The sequence below is a fragment of the Eublepharis macularius genome, chromosome 12, assembly GCF_028583425.1.
Source record: "Eublepharis macularius isolate TG4126 chromosome 12, MPM_Emac_v1.0, whole genome shotgun sequence".
Classification (NCBI taxonomy): Eukaryota; Metazoa; Chordata; class Lepidosauria; order Squamata; family Eublepharidae; genus Eublepharis; species Eublepharis macularius.
Window position 1 is genome coordinate 74,816,228 of NC_072801.1, and position 20,447 is coordinate 74,836,674.

Consider the following 20,447-nt stretch of genomic DNA (forward strand, 5'->3'; position numbering starts at 1 on the left):
CATGAACGTAGTCTCAGTTTGACTGTTTCAGAGTCTCTTGGAATTAGACTCATCATTTCTCCTGAGTATATTAGTGGGGATTACTTTGTACTTTTTACTCTCAGTGGCTATAATGATACTCTACTGCAGAGAGTATTCCTCCGTAGGGAGGTCTTTTCATTGAATCACACTGGTCTAGTGTTAGAAGCACCTAGTGTAGGGAGAATATGATTGCCGGAGGAAGGCTGCCTCCACAAAAACCACAACTTAAAAATCGCAGCACAAGGTGAAACAAGGTTAATCATCTGCAGTAAGAGAAGCAAAATTGAAGATGGTTTTGAGGTCAGTTGCATAAAACTAAAAATTGCTGGTCAAATAGAGTATACGTTAAATGTATCAATCAACAACAGTGTGCTAATACACTTCTCTTCTAGATAGGTAAGTTCCCCAATCACAGAAGCTATCAAAATCAGTGTTATTATTATAAATCCCACCATACAGCTGGAGAGCTGGGGCTGAGAGGATTGGCTTACCCCAGACCACCTGCTGAGCTCATGGCTGCCATGGGAATTGAACCAACAGAGTGCTGATTCTCAGCCCAACCACTTACCTGCTATCCTACAGCACTGAAAAACCCTTAGGCATCAGTTTGCTTCACTTGAAGTTTCTTTCTCCCTAATCACTGTGTTGGTGCTGGGGATTTTTGTTAAGTGCAGAGATACCCCTGTAGTCAAAGCCAACAACCAAAATATAACATATGCTCTACTGATCTCTCCCTCTTTTTTCTTTCTTCTTTGCTGTTTCTCGAACAACCTACCAAGGTCACCTGTTACCTCCGACAATCTGCTTTTGGCACCATCTTCTCAGTGGCTGTTTCTTGTGTTTTGGCCAAAACTATCACCGTGGTGGTAGCTTTCATGGCCACCAAACCAGGGTTCAGCATGAGGAAATGGATGGGCAAAAGACTGGCCAACTCTACTATGTTTCTTTGTTTTCTTGTCCAAGCAACCATTTGTATGTTCTGGTTAGGAACATCTCCTCCCTTCCCAGATTTAGACATGCAGTCAATGACAAGAACAACAGGGTGTAACTACTCTAATTAGTAAGACCTTGTTGCATCCCAGCTACGCAGCTGATAGCGCTATCCAGCGACACCTATTTTCATAGCTATATTGTGACAACTCTAGGAAGCTGAACCTTAGGCTACCACTGTTACGCCGACTTCACTCACCTTCCAGCCCTTGCCAGGAATAAATGCATGCTCCTCTGAGGCCTGGCAGGTGGGCATATAGGGGTGCCACTGGCAAGCAGCCAGACCCCCCACCCCCTGAGGGGAGATGGCATGCCACCACCTCTCCATGTCTGCCAGGCCTGGTGGTCGCCCACATTACCTACCTTCCGGCCCTCACCAGGAATAAATGTGTGCTCCTGAGAGGCCTGGCAGGCAGGCACATGGGAGGTGCCACTGGGAAGCAGCCAGACCCCCTGCTTCCTGAGGGGAGGCAGCATGCCACCACCTCCCTGTGCCCACCAGGCCCAGTGGCCGCCAATATCACCCACCTTCCAGCCTGTGCTGGGAATGAATGCATGCTCCTGAGAGGCCTGGCGGGTGGGCACATGGGGGGTGCTGCTGGTGAGCAGCCCGACCCACCACCCCCTGAGCAGAGGCAGCACACCACCACCTCCCTGTGCCCACCAGGCTTGGCATCCGCTGACATCACCTACCTTCTGGCCCGCGCTGAAAATAAATGTGCACTCCTGTGAGGCCTGGTGGGTGGGCACATGGGGGGTGCCACTGGTGATCAGACAGATCCCCCACCCCCCGAGGGGAGGTGTCACACTTTCGAGTACACCCCTTGTACACTGGGCCAATGTCAACTGGTGGCTCTAATTGTATCAAGTGCGAGTTTCCTGGGGGCCTTGGATCAGAGAGAGCATAACTCCAAGATCCCTATTCCAATCTTGTCCAAACTGGTGTGCTGGCTTGAGGAGAGCCTGCTAAACACTCTCTGTGAATATGGGCTCTCTAAGTCCAACGGGGGCTGTTCTGACCCCCACGAACCATGAACCACGAACAGGTTCATCAGCGAGAAATGTTTGTTGTGGTTCGTTTGTTCGGTTTCGTCAGCAGCACCAAACCATGAACCATGAAAAAAGTTCATTACGTTTTTTGGGTCATGCCCATGTCTAGTTTGGGGTCAGATATTAGTATTGATGTCTCTGACCTTGCATGGGCTGATGCTCTAAGTTATGCATAATGTTCCTCACATGTCTAGTAAAAACCATGTTTAAAAACTAGACAAACAAAAGCTCCCATTTGTTTGAGAATAGCAAATTGAACCTAAGACACACCACCAACTCAACCAATTAAATAGAAACTTCAATTTTTGTGATTTTCTTTCCAAGAATCATTTTTTCTGCATTATTCTTTCTAAGCAGTCTGCTTGGTTAAAATTAAAGATTATTATGTAGAAATAAACCTTAGAATTCATTCCCCTGCTGCCACCAGAGGAAGCTATTTATTGTAATTTTTATTGTAATTTTTATATCAATGTGTATTATTTTATAGTGCTTTTATGTGTTTTTATGGAACCACATTTAATTATGTATTGTTTTTTAAATGGTGTGATCCATTTAAATGTATCTAAATATCAAACAAAGGGCATTTTCTTGGGTTCTGACTTTGTTAAGTCATATTGAGCGGTTGAACAAACCAGAGGGGAATTTGAGCCCCTTAGGAGCAGAGGACACTTGTGTGGTCAGATGTGGAAGGAAAAACATGTTTGCTACTGAGGTTGCTACTTAGAGCCCAAACCGTGCAGTCATACTCATTCCCTATGTAATTCTCCCAATTACTGTAATTTTTCCTTCTGACCAAGTTGCGGTGGCATTTCAGAAAGCGAGGATGCAATAAGGAAGCTAGTTTAGTAGTTATTACTCCAACCCCGGTGTGGAACCGAATGCTGGAAAAAGGGATTCTGTCAGCTGAATCTCTGGCATGTTGCTTTGTTAAAAGCCAGGTTTGCAGTCAGTGCTGGAACTGCCACTGACATTTTGAAACTGTGCATTACTAAGGCTGAAGCATAGGCTGAGTCAGGCTTAGCCACCTTCCAAGGCAGCTTGACTGAGATATTTTGATGCTGTAGACAAACATAGCAGAGGCTGGATCCAGAAAAAAGGGGTGCAGCCCAGATGTTGGAGCTAATGGTATTGCCACTGCTTCTCTCTTGCATTGCATGCAAACCAGATGTGATGAAGTGCGCGGTAAAGGATATTCCTATTCTACATGAATGGTACCAGCCAGGGGACCTCCTCATTGGTGGAATGGCTTCTCAGTTCATTAACGATGTGCATGAACTAAAGTTTAAGGAATATGTTCCCGAAGATTTTTTTTTACAGTAAAGACATTACACATTTTCTTATGCTTATTGGGATCCTAAACCCTCGTATTATTATTGAGAGTGTTATCAAAGAACCTGTAGAAATGAACCACTCCTGCATACCACCTTTTCAATTCCTTTCTGAATCTTATTAACCTTCTCTGTTTGCATCTTTCTTCTCCTGCAATGACAACTTTATATGCTTTGGTAATAGAAGCAAGTAAAAGACATAGGGCCAAGCTACACATGACGAATGACACTTGAACGGCAAGTGGATTGAGTGGAGGGCAAGTGAACAGGGAGAAATACACTTGCCGTTCAAGTGTCATTCGTCATGTGTAGCTTGGCCCATAGTGTCTTATTTCTTTGTTCTTAATCAACTAGATTTTCATATAGTGAGATGCATGTGTGTTATAGACACGAGGGTGTAAAAATGGAAATTAGGGAAACTGAAAAAGTATCTTCAGTGTTCTAATGTATATTATATTGCAAAACTTATGTTATTATTATCTGCAAACAAACAAAAACTGAACTCAAAGCTCCCTATAGGGTTCAGAATGAAGAATCCAAAAGCGTGTTCTGAGATAAGCTGATATATGATGAGTGGAAGGAGGTAGGAAAATCACCAAAGTTAGTACTGAAATTGTTACTTATTAGGAAGCTGCATTACAGATTTCCCAGTGCTGCCAATGAATCAAGTGGAAAGAAAGATCAGCTCAGGACCTGATCTCTTGCTTGTGGTTCAGCATGCAAGAAAAATACTTCTAAACCGGATATATTCTTGCCCTTGGGATGCAGATTCACATTCCAACATATGTTTAGATTGCACAAAACAGTTCTTGTTGTGCCCTTTTTAATGAACTATTCATACCTTACTAGCTGTTCTAACCCTGAACTGGATAGCCCAGTTGAGCCTGATCTCATCAGATCTCAGAACGGTCAGCTGATATTTTTAAAAAATATTGTTACTTATGTGTGTGTGTCACAAATTACTTATGCCATCCCCAGCAAGGGGCTTCCAACCTAAATGAGAAGCAGAAGTGCTTTGCCACTGCCTTCCTCTGCAGAGTCTTCCTTGGTGGTCTCCCATGCAAGTATTTCCCTGCTTAGCATCTGAAATCTGATGAGATCGGGCTCACTCATGCATTTTCCCTCCCTTGTTGATACATAAGGCTAATTTAATTTGATATTTTGGGGGATACTTTTGTTTCTACTGAGAGAAAGGTTTGATGGAAATGTTAAAAATCAATGAAAAAAAATATTGCAATCAGAAGAGAAAAATAAAGGTATCTTATTTTACTGTGTTTAAAATAAATAAAATCCATAGAAGAAAACATTCTCTAGCCATAAAATAGACTGCAGTCCTAAGGGCACTTGCTTGGGAAAGCCCATTGACTAACATGCAGTTTACATCTGAGAAGACCTGCCTAGGATTACTCCCTCAGCATTTCAAAGCACTTAAAAAAAATTAAAAATACTTATTCTCCATACAATGATAAAATCAAAATTCCACAATGTAAAATACAACGAACAACTAACAAATTACAAATTACAAAATTACAAACGTCCAAAATTCCAAGTTTCAAAATTACAAAACTTTCAAACTTTCAAACGTTCATAATTACAGAATTTCAGCGAGAGAGTCGATAACTAGGATAAAATTGTGAAAAAGTTTGCAAAGTGACGAAATATAGAAATTTACAAATATCTTAAAACATATTCTATAACTGAAATAACTTTAAACCTGGATGAGAACGGTTGCTTTCTAGGTACTAAAAAAACAGAAACCACTTTTCCATAAAATTTGTACTGTATGGAAAATGCTCTGCCTGCTAAATCTTATCAGCCAATTTTTCAGAGATAAAATGATCCCAAATTTTTGTGAACCAGTTTTCAATTGTCGGGACATGTTTAAACATCCATAAGGTCACAATGACACTCTTTGCCACAACAACTAGTGTTGCTATAAGGTCCCTTCGTATGAAGGGGATGTGAACCGGGTGTTTTCCCCATTGATCAACAAAAATAATTTCTGGTGACAGTGAGTCTGAGTAACCTGTTATTATTTGGATTTCTTTAAGAACTCCTTTCTAGAATTCCTTTAGATATTGGCATTCCCACCAACAATGGAAGAAGCTACCATCAAAGCACTTTTGAGACCACAAATACTGTTTTAATATATGACTAGATTTATTTGGGTTGAAAAAAGGAAAATTGTTTTACCTAGGACAAATCAGTAGTATGAAAGTGTATCCTTATCATGACATAACTAACTTGGAAAAAGAACATATTAAAATGTCATTCTTTCTGAATGTCTTTCTTTCTGAAGTATGGCAACAAAGTTTTACCAGCACCCTCTGGCCTTGGCATTTGCTGTAGACGAGATCAACAGGAATCCCAAGATTTTACCCAATGTCTCTCTCGGGTTCCACATTTATGATAGCTACAATAATGATAAAATGACCTACCGTACTACTCTGGATCTGCTCTACAAATCACATAGTTATTTTCCCAACTATGAATGTGACACCCCAAAAAACCTAATGGCCATCATAGGAGGACTTGGTTCTGAGACCTCCTTCCAAATGGCAGACATTCTAGCTCTCTACAAGATCCCACAGGTATGCTCTGTGCATTTAAGAATGAGAGATTTGGAAATGTATATGCCTTTCTTACTCAGAGGAGCTCAGATAGAGACAGAGATTTATCTGAGTGGAAAATAACATTTATTCTTGTGCAAAAAGAAATAAACTCGTAGATGGGGTGATGATGGATACAAGACAGATCTCTTTCCCTTCACTGTTTCTCAGAAATTGCACCTTATCCCTATCCCTCTCAGAACGTTCAGCTTTCAACAAGCACCTTTCCACCTGATAACACATTTCAAATGTATCTCTTTCTTTCCTTTCAGCTCACGTATGGATCATTTCCCCCCGTGGACAGGGACAACTCGAAGCTCCCTTCCTTTTACCGTATGGTTCCCAATGAAACCCATCAGTTCTTAGGTCTTGTCCGGTTACTTCAGCATTTTGAATGGACGTGGGTTGGACTCTTGGCTGTGAGTGATGACAGTGGAGAACATTTCCTGCAGGAAATGGTGGCATTGCTTTCAAAATATGGAATTTGTGAAGCCTTTGCAGAGACAATTATAAAACAAGGCGGCTGGGAGAGCATACAAGATATTATAGATCTATTTTCAAACATTTATCCAGCTTTAATAGGTAACAATGTCAATACAATTATCCTCTATGGAGAAACTTGGAGCATGGTTCCACTGACCACATTTCTACATCTTGGGGATCATGAATTGCTGAGAAATACTTCATTAAGATGGGTGTGGGTTTTGACTGCCCAGGTTGAATTTGCATTAACAGGCCTTCAAAGATTCTGGGGTATTGAATTCTTCCAGGGTACAATCTTCTTGTCAATTCACTCAAAGGAGCTTCCAGCATTCCAGAAATTTCTTAGAAACACAAAACCATATCAGGCACAGGGAGATGGATTTCTCCAGGATTTCTGGGAACAAGCATTTGTCTGCTCACTTCCAAATACCGAGGAGATATCGATGGTTGATGGCACATGTACTGGGGAAGAGAAGATAGAGAGCCTTCCTGGGCCTTTCTTTGAAATGCACATGACCGGCCACAGCTACAGCATCTATAATGCTGTCTATGCCATAGCACATGCCCTGCATGCCTTATACCTATCCCACTCCCATCAGAAACTAATTATGAGTGGTGGCAAAAGAGATGGCCTTAAGGATCTCCAACCTTGGCAGGTAACACTTTCCCACTGAAATGTCTGTATTGAACATGTCAATACAAAACGAAACATATTCTGTTTTCTCTAAACACAAATAGCTGCTGGAAATAGTTTCTTATACACTTTTTTCCTTTGAAGTCTCGCATCATGCTAATTGCCAATCCAAATTTGATTTATTGTCGAAGGCTTTCATGGCCGGAGAATGATGGTTGTTGTGGGTTTTCCGGGCTGTATTGCCGTGGTCTTGGCATTGTAGTTCCTGACGTTTCGCCAGCAGCTGTGGCTGGCATCTTCAGAGGTGTAGCACCAAAAGATAGAGATCTCTCAGTGTCACAGTGTGAAAAAGATGTGGCAGGTCATTTATATCTACTCAGGAGCTGAGTCATCCTGTAGGAGTTTCCCAAGGTATGGAATGCTAATGGCGGGAGGCTTCACTGTATCCTGAGGAGGTTCTTTTGCATATGGATTGGTACTTGATGTGCTAATCTTCTCTGCAGGGCTATTGTCGGGTGTGGAGTGTTTTGTTAGCCTGGTGTTTTTCAGAACTGGAAACCATGCTCTGTTCATTCTTAAGGTTTCTTCTTTCCTGTTGAAGTTTTGCTTATGCTTGTGAATAAGATACTGAACATAGCCTAACTCAAATAGGGCACAGTATCTTATTCCAGGACACCAAAATACTGGACAACACTTCCAACTACTTTGTCAGACTGCACAGGGAAGCCATTGAAATTCACAAGCATAAGCAAAACTTCAACAGGAAAGAAGAAACCTTAAGAATGAACAGAGCATGGTTTCCAGTTCTGAAAAACACCAGGCTAACAAAACATTCTATCCCCGACAATAGCCCTGCAGAGAAGATTAGCACATCAAGCACCAATCCATATGCAAAAGAACCTCCTCAGGATACAGTGAAGCCTCCCTCCATTAGCATTCCACACCCTGGGAAACTCCTACAGGATGACTCAGCTCAGTCCCACCCCACCACAGCATTACAGCCCGGAAAACCCACAACAACCACCAAATTTGATTGCTTAGGCAAGCTAAGATATCAGAGATGCTTAGAACTTCTTAAAAATGCAATCAGCATTTGAACTGATGTTTGATCTGAAATATACAATTCCTTTTAAAAAGTCAGGCCTCTTGTTTGAGTATTTCAGAGCTTTGTTTGCAATTCAAAGTTTGAATCATTCATTATGGCAACAAACCAACTCTTTCTTCATCACACATGCTTCTGAGTCAGCATAATCTAGGAGCAGGACTAAGAAAGCATTATGAAATCCTGGGTTCCAATTCTGCCTGAGGCATGAAGTTTGCTTCATGAACTTGGGCCAGTCACCCATTCTCAACCTCTCTCAAAGGGTTCTTATGAGGATTTTACAGATTAGGAGACTTCTGTGTATGCCGTCTTTAGCTCCTTGGAAAATTCTTGTGAGATGCTGATTGATTAGAAAACCCTGATTCACTAAGAGTTGCCTTTTTTAAAAGCAATTGTGACTAGAGATGAGCACGAACCGAAACACGAACCAAAATTAAGCATGAACCAGGCCAGTTCGTGGTTCACGAACCATGGTTCATCACATCCCATTTCTGATGAACCACCATGAACGTTTAGGCTGGTTCATTTAGTTCGTTTTTTGGTTCTGCACTGTAGACAGCCTGGTGCCAATCAATCAGTTTCCTAGGCAACAGAGGATGGACTTCCTGCAGACCTTCTGCTGCCCCAGAAGTGAACTTCTGCTGGTTTGGAAGTGACCTTCTGCTGACCCGGAAGTGATGATTTTCTGACTTGGGTGTGATGTTGTCACAAACAAAATGAACCGGTTTGCAAACCAGAGGCAGGTTGATGAAAGTTCATGGTTTGTGAAATTTGATGAACCATGAACCACAAGTTTTGTTTTTTTCTGGTTCTTGCCAATTTCTAATTGTGACATAGTATGTGCTAGTTTTGTACCTGTCCCTTTATGAGACAATAATAATAAAATGTTTATTGCTTTTCCAGCCAAAGCCATAAGCCATACAAACACCAACAAATATGAACTGTACACTTGAACATACCCAATTCACATAGACATAACTCGTCATTATCACTTTAAACTATCTAAACTCATAAAAATCTTGTTTCTTTATCACTGTGGCTAAAAAGGAAGCCACTATAGCAGAGGTTTGATTGTCAGGAAAGTTATCAGACAATAACACTGAGATTGCCCAAGGCATTTTCCCACCGAATAAGCCCAAAATTGGTGGGGACCTTCCACTATCCCTTCTCTAACAACCACCCAAGTTTCAGACAGATTGGACTTTGGGGGGGCCATGTTATGGCCCCCCAAAGCAGGTCCCCCCATCCTCCCATAAGAAAGCAAAGGAGCAGCATATTGTTAGCATGCTGCTGCTAATCTTTCTTCATTATTTCCTATGGGGAAAAAATGAAGAGGCAGGCTTCCTTTGCCAGGGGTGGCATTTTGCATGCAAAATGCCCCCCAGCCCTCAGGGGCCCTTCTCCCACCCCTCCTCCCACCCCCCACCAAGGCTCAGCCTGCTCCCACTTGGGGGGGCATTTCATGGCCTCCCCAAGTAGGTGCTCTAATCTCTACCACTGACAGCTGGGGGAGGCTTGTCTTGCCAGGGGTGGCATTTTGCATGCAAAATGCCCCCCAGACCTCAGGGGCCCTTCTCCCACCCCTCCTCCCACCCCCCACCAAGGCTCAGCCTGCTCCCACTTTGGGGGGCCATTTCATGGCCTCCCCAAGTAGGTGCTCTAATCTCTACCACTGACAGCTGGGGGAGGCTTGTCTTGCCAGGGGTGGCATTTTGCATGCAAAATGCCCCCCAGCCCTCAGGGGCCCTTCTCCCACCCCTCCTCCCACCCCCCACCAAGGCTCAGCCTGCTCCCACTTGGGGGGGCCATTTCATGGCCTCCCCAAGTAGGTCCCCTCATCCCCTAAAGTTCACCCCTCACAGCTCCACACAAACCCAATTCCCCCCCCCAGCTGCCACACACAGACCCAATTCCCCCCCAGCTGCCACACACAGACCCAAATCAACCCCCACCTGCCCCACACCCACCATAACCCCAGGAACAGGCTGGCCTGCCCTCCCCTTTTGGGAACCCCTAAACTCTCTTTCCCAGGGCAGTTCCACACAGACAAGGGGTACCACAATGGTGGCAGTGCCAAATCGTCCCTGGGAAAGAGCATCTGCCCTGGCACACAGACAACCCCCCCTGACCCCCCCCCACCTGCAGAGAAGGCTGGCCAGCCTGCCCCATTGTTCCCTATGCTGGGAACCAACCTCCCATCAAAGAAGGGAACACAGACACACAATCATTAAGTTTAAAAAACCTTTATTTTATCATTTTCAAATTACAAGTGGTCAACAAATCACAACATATTATACTTATTGTCCCTCACAGCACAACACAACACAATTAACTACACATCAGAGAATCTTAAAAACAATTTTTCTTTTGAAATGGACAATCTGTAAAGTTTTGAACATTTCCACAGGTTACATAGTAAGCGGATACAGCAGGGCATGGAAACAGAAGCCCACACTAGACAAGATGATCATAATAACTACCAGCCTAATACAACTCTCCCTCCATAACATGACTTAATGGGGGGGAACCACTGCAACAAAATCCCCCCCAACCTGCAACAAAATCCCCCCCAGCCTGCTCCCACTTGGGGGGGGGCATTTCATGGCCTCCCCAAGTAGGTCCCCTCAGCCCCCAAAGTCCACCCCTCACAGCCCCTACAGGCCAAAGCAGGATCACTTGTGGCCCAAATCTGCCTGCTGTGAATTGTGCGTGCTCCCCAGCCTTGTGTGATGATCACATCACTTCCTAGAACAGACATCATCATGCCAGAGCATTGCCATGAAATGATCATGCGTGTGTGAACAGACCCTAAGTATCCTGTAGGCTTCAGTGATGGTATAGTCTGTCAGTAATGTTTTCACACACATTATAGAGAGAGAGAGAGACAGAGAAGGGGGGGAGGCACTGAACCTAGATTATTTCTTCTATTTTACTGTCCCCTTCCAAAGCCAAATACAGAGGGATTGGTGACTCCTAAAGTCCCCCCTCCCCTGCCTTTCCCCACCCACACTCCAAGAGCCACCCTCCTCCTGCTCCCCCTCCCCTACCTGTTAGTTTTGGCGGGAATCTCTGCTGCTTTGCAAATGCAAAGTGCAATGCAATGCTTGCACCTTGCATTTGCAAGGCAAAGCAGGATTCCCTATCCTCCTTTGCAAGAGGGGTGGGGGGTGACAGAAGGAGTGAGTGATTCACTCCTTCTCCCCCCTCCCCTCTTCTAAGAGCCTGCAGGAAGCCTTTGCTTCCAGCAGGATTTTGCTAGCCGCTTGCTAAGGCAAATGGCTAGCAAAAACAAAATGGCGATTCTCGAATGCCGAAAGAATGCCGAAAGAATCCCGAAACGTTTCGGCTTTTTCTTTTGGCTATCCCGAAACGTTTCGGCATTCCCCGAAATGTTTCGGGATACCCAAAAGAATGCCGAAACACTTTTGTTTCGGCATTCTTTCGGCATTCTGAATGCCGAAACGCACATCCCTAGTTGTATACTTCTAGCATTTAAAAAAAATAGATTTGCAGTACATTACTTTCCACAACAGAAATACACTGGGTTTGCCAAGCTGTGTCTAATGAAACTTTATCAGCATTGAAAAATCTCTATAAATTTCACAATAAATCTCCAATATGATGTTTCCTTTTATTTTGTTCTCTCTAGCTTCACCCCTTTCTTCAACACGTGTCCTTTAACAACTCAGCAGAAGAAAGAGTATCTTTTAATGATGATAAGGAAGTGGAAGGGGGGTTTGATGTCATGAACTTGGTGACATTCCACAACAGGTCCTATAGCAGAGTGAAAATTGGAAAGGTGGACCCTGATGCTTTGGAAGGAAAAGAACTGATAATTGATGAGGACAGAATTCTGTGGCAGAGCCATTTTAACCAGGTGTGTATTCTGGGATATTCTCAGGGGCTCTGTTGTTAATGGGTTAATGAATGAAGATTGACGGATATTTATTTTCTCCATATCAGGAGTCTTATCATGGATGATTTGATTCTGTTGTTGTAAAATTTTGCAATAAAAATCAGTTTCTGTGTTTTCTTCCTGTGAATTGTGGAGGTTTGAATATGGGTTACTGCAGACAACAGTGTGCAATGTGCACTGAGGTTAAGATAACATTACAAAGATCAAGACGGGTTGCCATGTTAGTCAGTAGAAAAGAGCAAGAGTCCAGTAGCACCTATATACCTAACAAAAATGAAAGCTCATACCCTACCAGAAATTTTGTTAATCTTACAGGGGCTACTGAACTCTTGCCCTTTTCTACTAGAACACTCCAAAGAGAGACCAAAATGAAATGAAAGAGAAATTCTTCTTTTGAAAGGGAAAAAGAGGAATGATTTTTTTAAAATAACGTAAATGGGGCAGGATAGCCATGATCAGTTAATCAAAAGCCTAATGTCTTCCATCCTAAAGTCCTTTACTGCTTTGGGATAGGTGGTTCCCCTTTCACTGTGCACTGACTACTGCCATCCTGGGTCTCAGAAGCAAAAGAAGGAAGGAGAGAAATTTTGCTGTTACGATTGTGTTCCTTGCCCAGATGGAAAAATTGCAAACCAGAAAGGTAGGTGATGTCACACACAGTATTTTTTCCAGTATATGAAATCAATTCTCAAATGGTAACGGAAGAAGGTGTGCAAAAGCCAACTGTCTGTGTCACCCAGCTGAAAGATCAGGCATATTTCTCCACCCCATCAAAAATGTGAGAAATTCAGTGTTTTCCAGAGCCATCAGATTAGCCACTCGGATCAGGATCATAAGTAATGAGAAATTAAGTGAAGGACCTGCTGTTATGGTACAGAGGTATCATGCTGGCCTTTAATTCACTATCTGATTCAAAATCTGAGAAACGGGATCTATTCTGAGGACAAGGGGGCAGTGAAGGTGCCAGTGCATCACCATTTACTCTCTCATTCTGTGATGGAGAAATGGGCATTTTTCTAATGATTGATGGCATCATAAAATGAGGGCAGTCAAAGACAGCTGTATCCACAACCCCCCAAAGTGGAAAGGCAAGAGCAAAACTCTCAAAACTAGGGAGTGATTCCTCATTGCTCAGGGTAGCAGTCACCACAGACAAATCACCTTTCAGCAGGCAAGAGCTAAGAATGTAAATCAATTTCATTAACATAGTCTCAGTTTGACTGTTTCAGAGTCTCTTGGAATTAGACTCATCATTTCTCCTGACTATATTAGTGGGGAGTAGGGGTGTGCAAGCCAAAAAATTTCGGCTTTCTTCTTTCAGCTTTAGCCGAAACAAGAATCTCTTTCGGCTAAAGCCGAAAGCCGAAAAGGCCAGCCGTTTTGGCTTTCGGCTTTCTTTCGGCTTTCGGTTTTTTCAATGGGAAAATGCCTCCGTCTTCCCGGATGCCTGGGGGAGACATTTTCCCACCGAATCAGCCCAAAATTGGTGGGGACCTTCCTCTAACCCCTCTCTAAAAAAACCCGAAGTTTCAGACAGATTGGACTTTGGGAGGCCATGTTATGGCCCCCCAAAGCAGGTCCCCCTATCCTCCCATAAGAAAGCGAAGGAGCAGCGTATTGTTAGCATGCTGCTGCTCATCTTCTTCTTCATTATTTCCTATGGGGAAAAATGAAGAAGCAGGCTTCCTTTGCCAGGGGTGGCATTTTGCATGCAAAATGCCCCCCAACCCTCTGGGGCCCTTCTCCCACCCTTCCTCCCACCTCCCACCAAGGCTCAGCCTGCTCCCACTTGGGGGGGCATTTCATGGCCTCCACAAGTAGGTGCTCTTTTCTCTAACAATAACAGCTGGGGGAGGCTTGTCTTGCCAGGGGTGGCATTTTGCATGCAAAATGCCCTCCAACCCTCTGGGGCCCTTCTCCCACCCTTCCTCCCACCCCCCACCAAGGCTCAGCCTGCTCCCACTTGGGGGGGCATTTCATGGCCTCCCCAAGTAGGTCCTCTCAGCCCCTAAAGTCCATCCCTTACAGCCCCACACAAACCCAATTCCCCCCATCTGCCAAACACAGACCCAAATCCCCCCAGTAGCCCCTCACAGACCCAAATCCACCCCCACCTGCCCCACACCCACCATAACCCCTGAAACAGGCTGGCCAGCCCTCCCCCTTTGGGAACTCCTAAACTCTCTTTCCCAGGGCAATTCCGCACAGCCCAGGGGTGCCACAATGGGAACACACCTGAGTGTCAAATCGTCCCTGGGAAAGAGCACCTGCCCTGGCACACAGACAACCACCCCCTGACCCCCCCCCACCACCTACAGAGGAGGCTGGCCAGCCTGCCCCATTGTTCCCAATGATGGGAACCAACCTCACATCAAAGAAGGGAACACTGAGACTCAAAGATTCAAGTTTGAAAAAACTTTATTTTATCACTGTCAAATTACAATAGGTCAACAAATCACAACATATCACACTTATTGTCCCCCGACACAACAGCACAACACAATTAACTACACATCAGAGAATCTCAAAAACAATTTTTTTTGAAATGGACAAACTCTAAATTTTTGAACATATTCACAGGTTACATTGTAGGAGGGCACAACAGGGCATGGAAAAAGAAGCCCACACTAGACAAGATGATCATAACTACCAGCTTAATACAACTCTCCCTCCATAACCCAACTTAATGGGGGGAAACAACTGCAACAAAACGCCCCCCAACCCTCTGGGGCCCTTCTCCCACCCTTCCTCCCACCCCCCACCAAGGCTCAGCCTGCTCCCACTTGGGGGGGGGGGCTTGCATGGCCTCCCCAAGTAGGTGCTGTTATCTCTACCACTGACAGCTGGGGAGCCTTGTCTTGCCAGGGGTGGCATTTTGCCTGCAAAATGCCCTCCAACCCTCTGGGGCCCTTCTCCCACCCTTCCTCCCACCCCCCACCACATGCATTCCTTAACAATCAAGAAATCTGGAGTTAACTATATTGTACATGTCAGTCCCTTGAAGACCGAAGCACTATGGAGTTAATGACCCATTTGATTTCTACATCCTCAGACACAATTATGGATCCGTTTCCCCTGGTGGCTGATCCCCCACTCCCACCTCTCATCCCCTGTCACTGCTTACCTGTCTGGAAGGGGGAAAGTTAGGGAATAAGCCTTCGGGGTACGCTCCTGGGGCTGCTGCAGTAATGTCACTGATGTCATCTGGCTGCCCTGAGAATATTCCTGTGCTTTTCAGTGGGCTGATTTGGGCCCTAAACAGTCCGAAGCAGGATCACTTGTGGCCCAAATCAGCCTGCTGTGAAGTATGTGTGCTCCCCAGCCTTGTGTGATGATGACATCATTTCCTAGAAGAAACATCATCATGCCAGTGCAGTGCCATGAAATGATCATGCATGTGTGAACAGACCCTAGGTATCCTCCAGGCTTCAGTGATGGTGTAGTAATGTCAACAATGTTTTCACACACATTAGAGAGAGAGAGAGAGAGAGAGAGAGAGAGAGAGAAGGAGGGAGGCACTGAACATAGATTATTTCATCTATTTTACTGTCCCCTTCCAAAGCCAGTGTAGCATTGGCACAATGCCCCCCTCCCCCCGGCCTGAGCCTTAGAACCAGTTTGCATTGACTGGCCCATGCATCATACTCATTTTTGAGACCCAGCCAAGTTGTGTGCCTTTTGGAGAGGAATGGTTAAGTTGGTGGTGGGGTATAAACAATTTTAAGATATCCAGTGCAGTGCAATGGCTAGAGTGTTGGACTAGAATCTGGGAGACTCTGATTCTGTGCCTTGGAGGCTTGATGGATGTTCTTGGCTCAGCCAATGTAAACAATTGAGTTGTGTTTTTCAGAGGCAGTCTTAGTGATTTTGGGGCCCTGGACAAATGTTCAGGACGGGGCCCCAGAATCAGTGCCGCCCCACCACTGGCTCCTCGCCAAGGCCAAGCAATGGGTGGCCCTTGCCCTATGTGGAGTGGCCAGGAGCTCCTGCTGCCGTCATTTTCCATTTTGTTACCAAGGCCCCAGATAGAGTAGGCTGGAGTGTGTTGTCTCCCTCCCCTCCCCTCCCCTCCCCTCCTTCAACTACTAAGAAGGCCATCAGTGGCTGAAGTCACTCCCAATGTGGGGCATGGAGCAGCTGTCTATTGTATAGCCTGTTTGTTATGATGAGGGTAAAACAAAGCAAGGGAGAACAACACTGTGTAAACCACTATAGGTTTCCAGGGGGGAGAAAACCAGGGCATAAGATAAACTATTAAATGGGTGGGTTGGGGGTATTACATGTACTGAGATATATATTTTATGTGTATGTGTGTATGTTTTATGCATACAAATCACTTATGGTGAATTTAAGAATTATTGAGCTCCAAAATATCCCAAAAACCTTGTCCATGTATTGCAAACTGAAGTCAATCCACCACATCTAGGGTATTCTTCTTTTCCCTACTGCCTTCAATTTTTCCTAGCATTATTGTCTTTTCTAGTGAGCCTTGTCTTCTCATGATGTGACCAAACCACAATCATTATATCTTCAAGGGAGAAATCAGGCTTGATTGGGTCTGGAAACCACTTACATGTCTTTTTAGGAGTCCACTATGGTATATGTAAATTAAAACTTTCTTCCTACATTACAGTTTGAATGCATTTTCTTCCTGTAAGCTTTGTCTAACTTGTACTTTAATGCAACTGCTCATTTGGCCAAAAGGCCTTGAGCAATGCCACATTAAATACTTCAAAATAAAAATTTATTTTGAAAACCATTTAAAAATGTCTTTAAGTGCCACACTTAAAATACGTAGATTTTAAAAACATAAGCTAAATGTTTGGGTACAACTAGACATGTGAATGAGTAAAATGCAGCCCAATGCCACTGCTGTTTAAATCCCATTTTTTTTTTTTTGAAAAATTTTTTATTGGGTTAGAATCCATTATTTTTACATTTACATTCAATTTTCCCCAATTTTTCATTTCTAACCCCCTCCCTTTCCCCCCCTTTTGTTGACTTCCAACAGCTTTCCGACCCTTTGTCCCCTTTCCCTTACTTCTATTAGATTCCTCTATCTAAAACAAATATATATTCTCCATTAATCTAAGCAGTACACCCTTAACTATTTTTAACATTGTATGCCCAAACTGTAAGTCTTTGTTTCCATCTTAGATAAACAATTTATCCCATTTTTCAATTTCAAATATTTCTATATATCATGAACCATGTAAATCATACATTCATTTAAATCAAACAATTTGACTTATTCTCTATATATTACTCATTCTATCTTTTTGTAATAATTCTGTATAGCTCTCATCATATAGTCAATCAATTTGACTCATCTGTATCTTCAGACATTCAGTTTGGTACATTTTACAAATCTTACCAAAGAAAGAAAATATTGTTGGTTAATCAATCCTTATATTTAATCCTTATAGTTAATTATTTTCTATCTATATTTTGTTTGTTAACCTATATATATCTATATATATGTCAATCTATTAGTCTAACTGCTTATTAATTCACATTTATCTCTTCTCCCCCCGGTAAAGTCTCCCCCCTCTACTTCAGTACTTCAGTAGTTCTCAAACTGCCACAGTTTTCCTCCCACCTCCCATTTCTTCTCCAGATATTGTTTCAGCTTCTCCCAGTCTGTGTTGAACTGCCCTGAGTCCAGATCTCTCAGTTTTCTTGTCATCTTATCCATTTCAGCCATATACAGCAATTTGTAAATCCAATCTTCAATAGTTGGCACTTCTTGTACTTTCCATTTTTGCGCATACAAAAGTCTAGCTGCTGCTGTCATGTAAAATATCAACGTCCTGTGTTGGGCTGGGATTCCCTCCATTCCCAAGTTCAGTAGCAGGAGTTCTGGGTTCTTATTAATTTGAAATTGTAAAATTTCACTCATTTCTCTTATTATTTCCCCCCAGTACTGCCTGGCTACCTCACACGACCACCACATATGATAGAGGGAGCCCTCATGCTTCTTACATTTCCAGCATTTATTAGAAGTGTTCAAATTCCCTAGCACAATCTTCTTTGGTGTCATGTACCAACGATAGATCATTTTGTAAATGTTCTCTTTAATATTAGTACATGTCGTTGTCTTCATTGTAGTTTTCCACAAGTATTCCCATGCCTCCATTGTTATTTCTTTATTAAAATTTACAGCCCATTTCACCATTTGTGTTTTAACTGTCTCATCCTCGGTATACCATTTCAACAGTACTTGGTATACCTTGGATATTCTTTTCTTGTCTTCTTTAAGAAGGGTCTGCTCTAGTTCCGAATTCTCTATTCGTATACCTCCCTTTACAGAGTCCGAGTTATATAAGTCTCTGATCTGTCTATACTGGAACCAGTCGTAATTAGGTGATAGTTCCTCTTGCGTCTTTATTCTAAGTTTAGATGCTTCAGTTTTAGTTATTTCTTTGTACGTTAAACATTGTTGTTCATTATCAACAGCTCTCGGGTCTATCACCTCATATGGAACCACCCACAAGGGAGTTCCTTCTTGTAAATAAATTCTGTACTTCTTCCAGATTATGTATAGACTTCTCCGTACAAAATGGTGCAGGAACATCGAGTTGACCTTTACTTTGTCATGCCATAGGTATGCATGCCATCCAAATATTTTTTTATATCCCTCTAGGGCTAGTAGTTTCTTGTTCTTTAATGTCATCCATTCTTTCAACCAAACTAGGCAGATTGCATCATGGTAAAGTCTCAGATTGGGCAGTTGCATTCCGCCTCTTTCCTTTGCATCTTGTAAAACTTTTACTTTCACTCGAGGCTTCTTGCCTGCCCAAACAAAATCTGATATTTTCCTCTGCCATTTTTCAAATTGTTTAGAGTCTCTGATGATTGGTATTGTCTGTAGCAAAAACATTACTCTTGGTAACACATTCATCTTAACTGCTGCAATCCTGCCCAACCATGACAAATTCAGTCTATTCCATTTGATCAAGTCTCTCTCTATCTGAGTCCATAGTTTTTCATAGTTGTTTTTGAATAAATCTATATTCTTTGCAGTCAGTTCGACTCCCAAATATTTCACTTTGCTTGTTACTTCACAATCCGTTGTTTCCGTTAACAATTGTTGTTTCTGCTTAGTCATATTTTTACATAATATCTTTGACTTCTTTTTGTTGATATAAAAACCTGCCAAGTCTCCAAACTCCTTGATCTTATCTATCACTTTTGGCATGTTCTCCAGTGGGTCCTCTACAATTAACATTATGTCATCCGCAAATGCTCTGACCTTATATGAATAGTCCTTTATTTTTATTCCACGAATTTCCTCATCTTGTCGTATTTGTATCATCAGAATCTCCAATACTAAAATAAACAACAGTGGAGACAACGGGCAACCTTGTCTTGTTCCTTTACTTATCGTCAGTTTCTTGGTCACTTCATCATTCACCACAATTGCTGCAGTCTGGTCTCTGTAAATTTCCTTAATTGCTCTGATGAATCTTTCTCCCAATTGTAGCTTTTCCATAGTGGCAAACATAAAGTCCCAGTTTAAATTGTCAAACGCCTTTTCAGCGTCAACAAAGAAGAAACCAACCTCTTTATCACAACGCTTGTCATAATATTCAATAGCATTGATCACTGTCCTTAAGTTATCTCTTATTTGTCTATCTGGCAAAAAGCCTGCTTGTTCCTCCTCTATAACTTCCGAGAGCCACCCCTTCAGTCTCTCCGCCAATATCTTCGCAAAAATTTTATAGTCATTGTTAAGTAGCGATATAGGTCTATAATTTTTCACGTTAGTCAGGTCTTGGCCCTCTTTGGGGATCAATGATATGTTCGCTTCACTCCAAGTGTCTGGAATCCTTTGATCCCTTAAAACTCCATTCATCACCTCTTTTAGGAATGGTGCCAGTTCATTAGCCATTATCTTATAAAATTTAGCCCTAAGTCCATCTGGCCCTGGCGCCTTTCCTAAATTTGCGGATTGTATTGCCTTGCTTATTTCCTCGTCAGTTACTTCACTGTTCAATTTATTTCTCCAAGCTTCCGAGATTTCTGGAAGTTTGGTTTTCTCCAAATATGTCGCTATTGATTCTTTATTTACTTCTTTCTTATTGTACAGCTTAGCGTAGAATTTATAAAAGGCTCTACTAATGGTAGTCTGCTCCAAATACGTTTTGTTGTCTTCACAAATTTTATTTATTATTTTCTTTTCCCTTCTCTTCTTCAATTGCCATGCCAGGTACTTCCCAGGTTTATTGGCACCCTCAAACGCTTTTTGATTCAGTCTTTTAAGATTCCACTCCAATTCTTTGTTACTCATTGCTGTTAGCTGTTCTTGAAGTAT

At 42.9% G+C, this 20,447-nt stretch overlaps 1 protein-coding gene across 1 annotated transcript in view; it reads left to right on the plus strand.

Annotated features, from left to right (window-relative positions):
• Positions 1 to 5,689: 5,689 nt before the first annotated feature.
• The window catches only part of LOC129339945 (vomeronasal type-2 receptor 26-like), a 32,959-nt gene continuing 18,201 nt past the window's right edge, over positions 5,690 to 20,447 (plus strand). Inside the window, exons 1-4 of the mRNA XM_054994508.1 lie at positions 5,690 to 5,980; positions 6,271 to 7,137; positions 11,867 to 12,094; positions 12,647 to 12,773. Coding sequence (XP_054850483.1) covers positions 5,690 to 5,980; positions 6,271 to 7,137; positions 11,867 to 12,094; positions 12,647 to 12,773 — 1,513 coding nt within the window. The remainder of the gene's footprint in view (positions 5,981 to 6,270; positions 7,138 to 11,866; positions 12,095 to 12,646; positions 12,774 to 20,447) is intronic.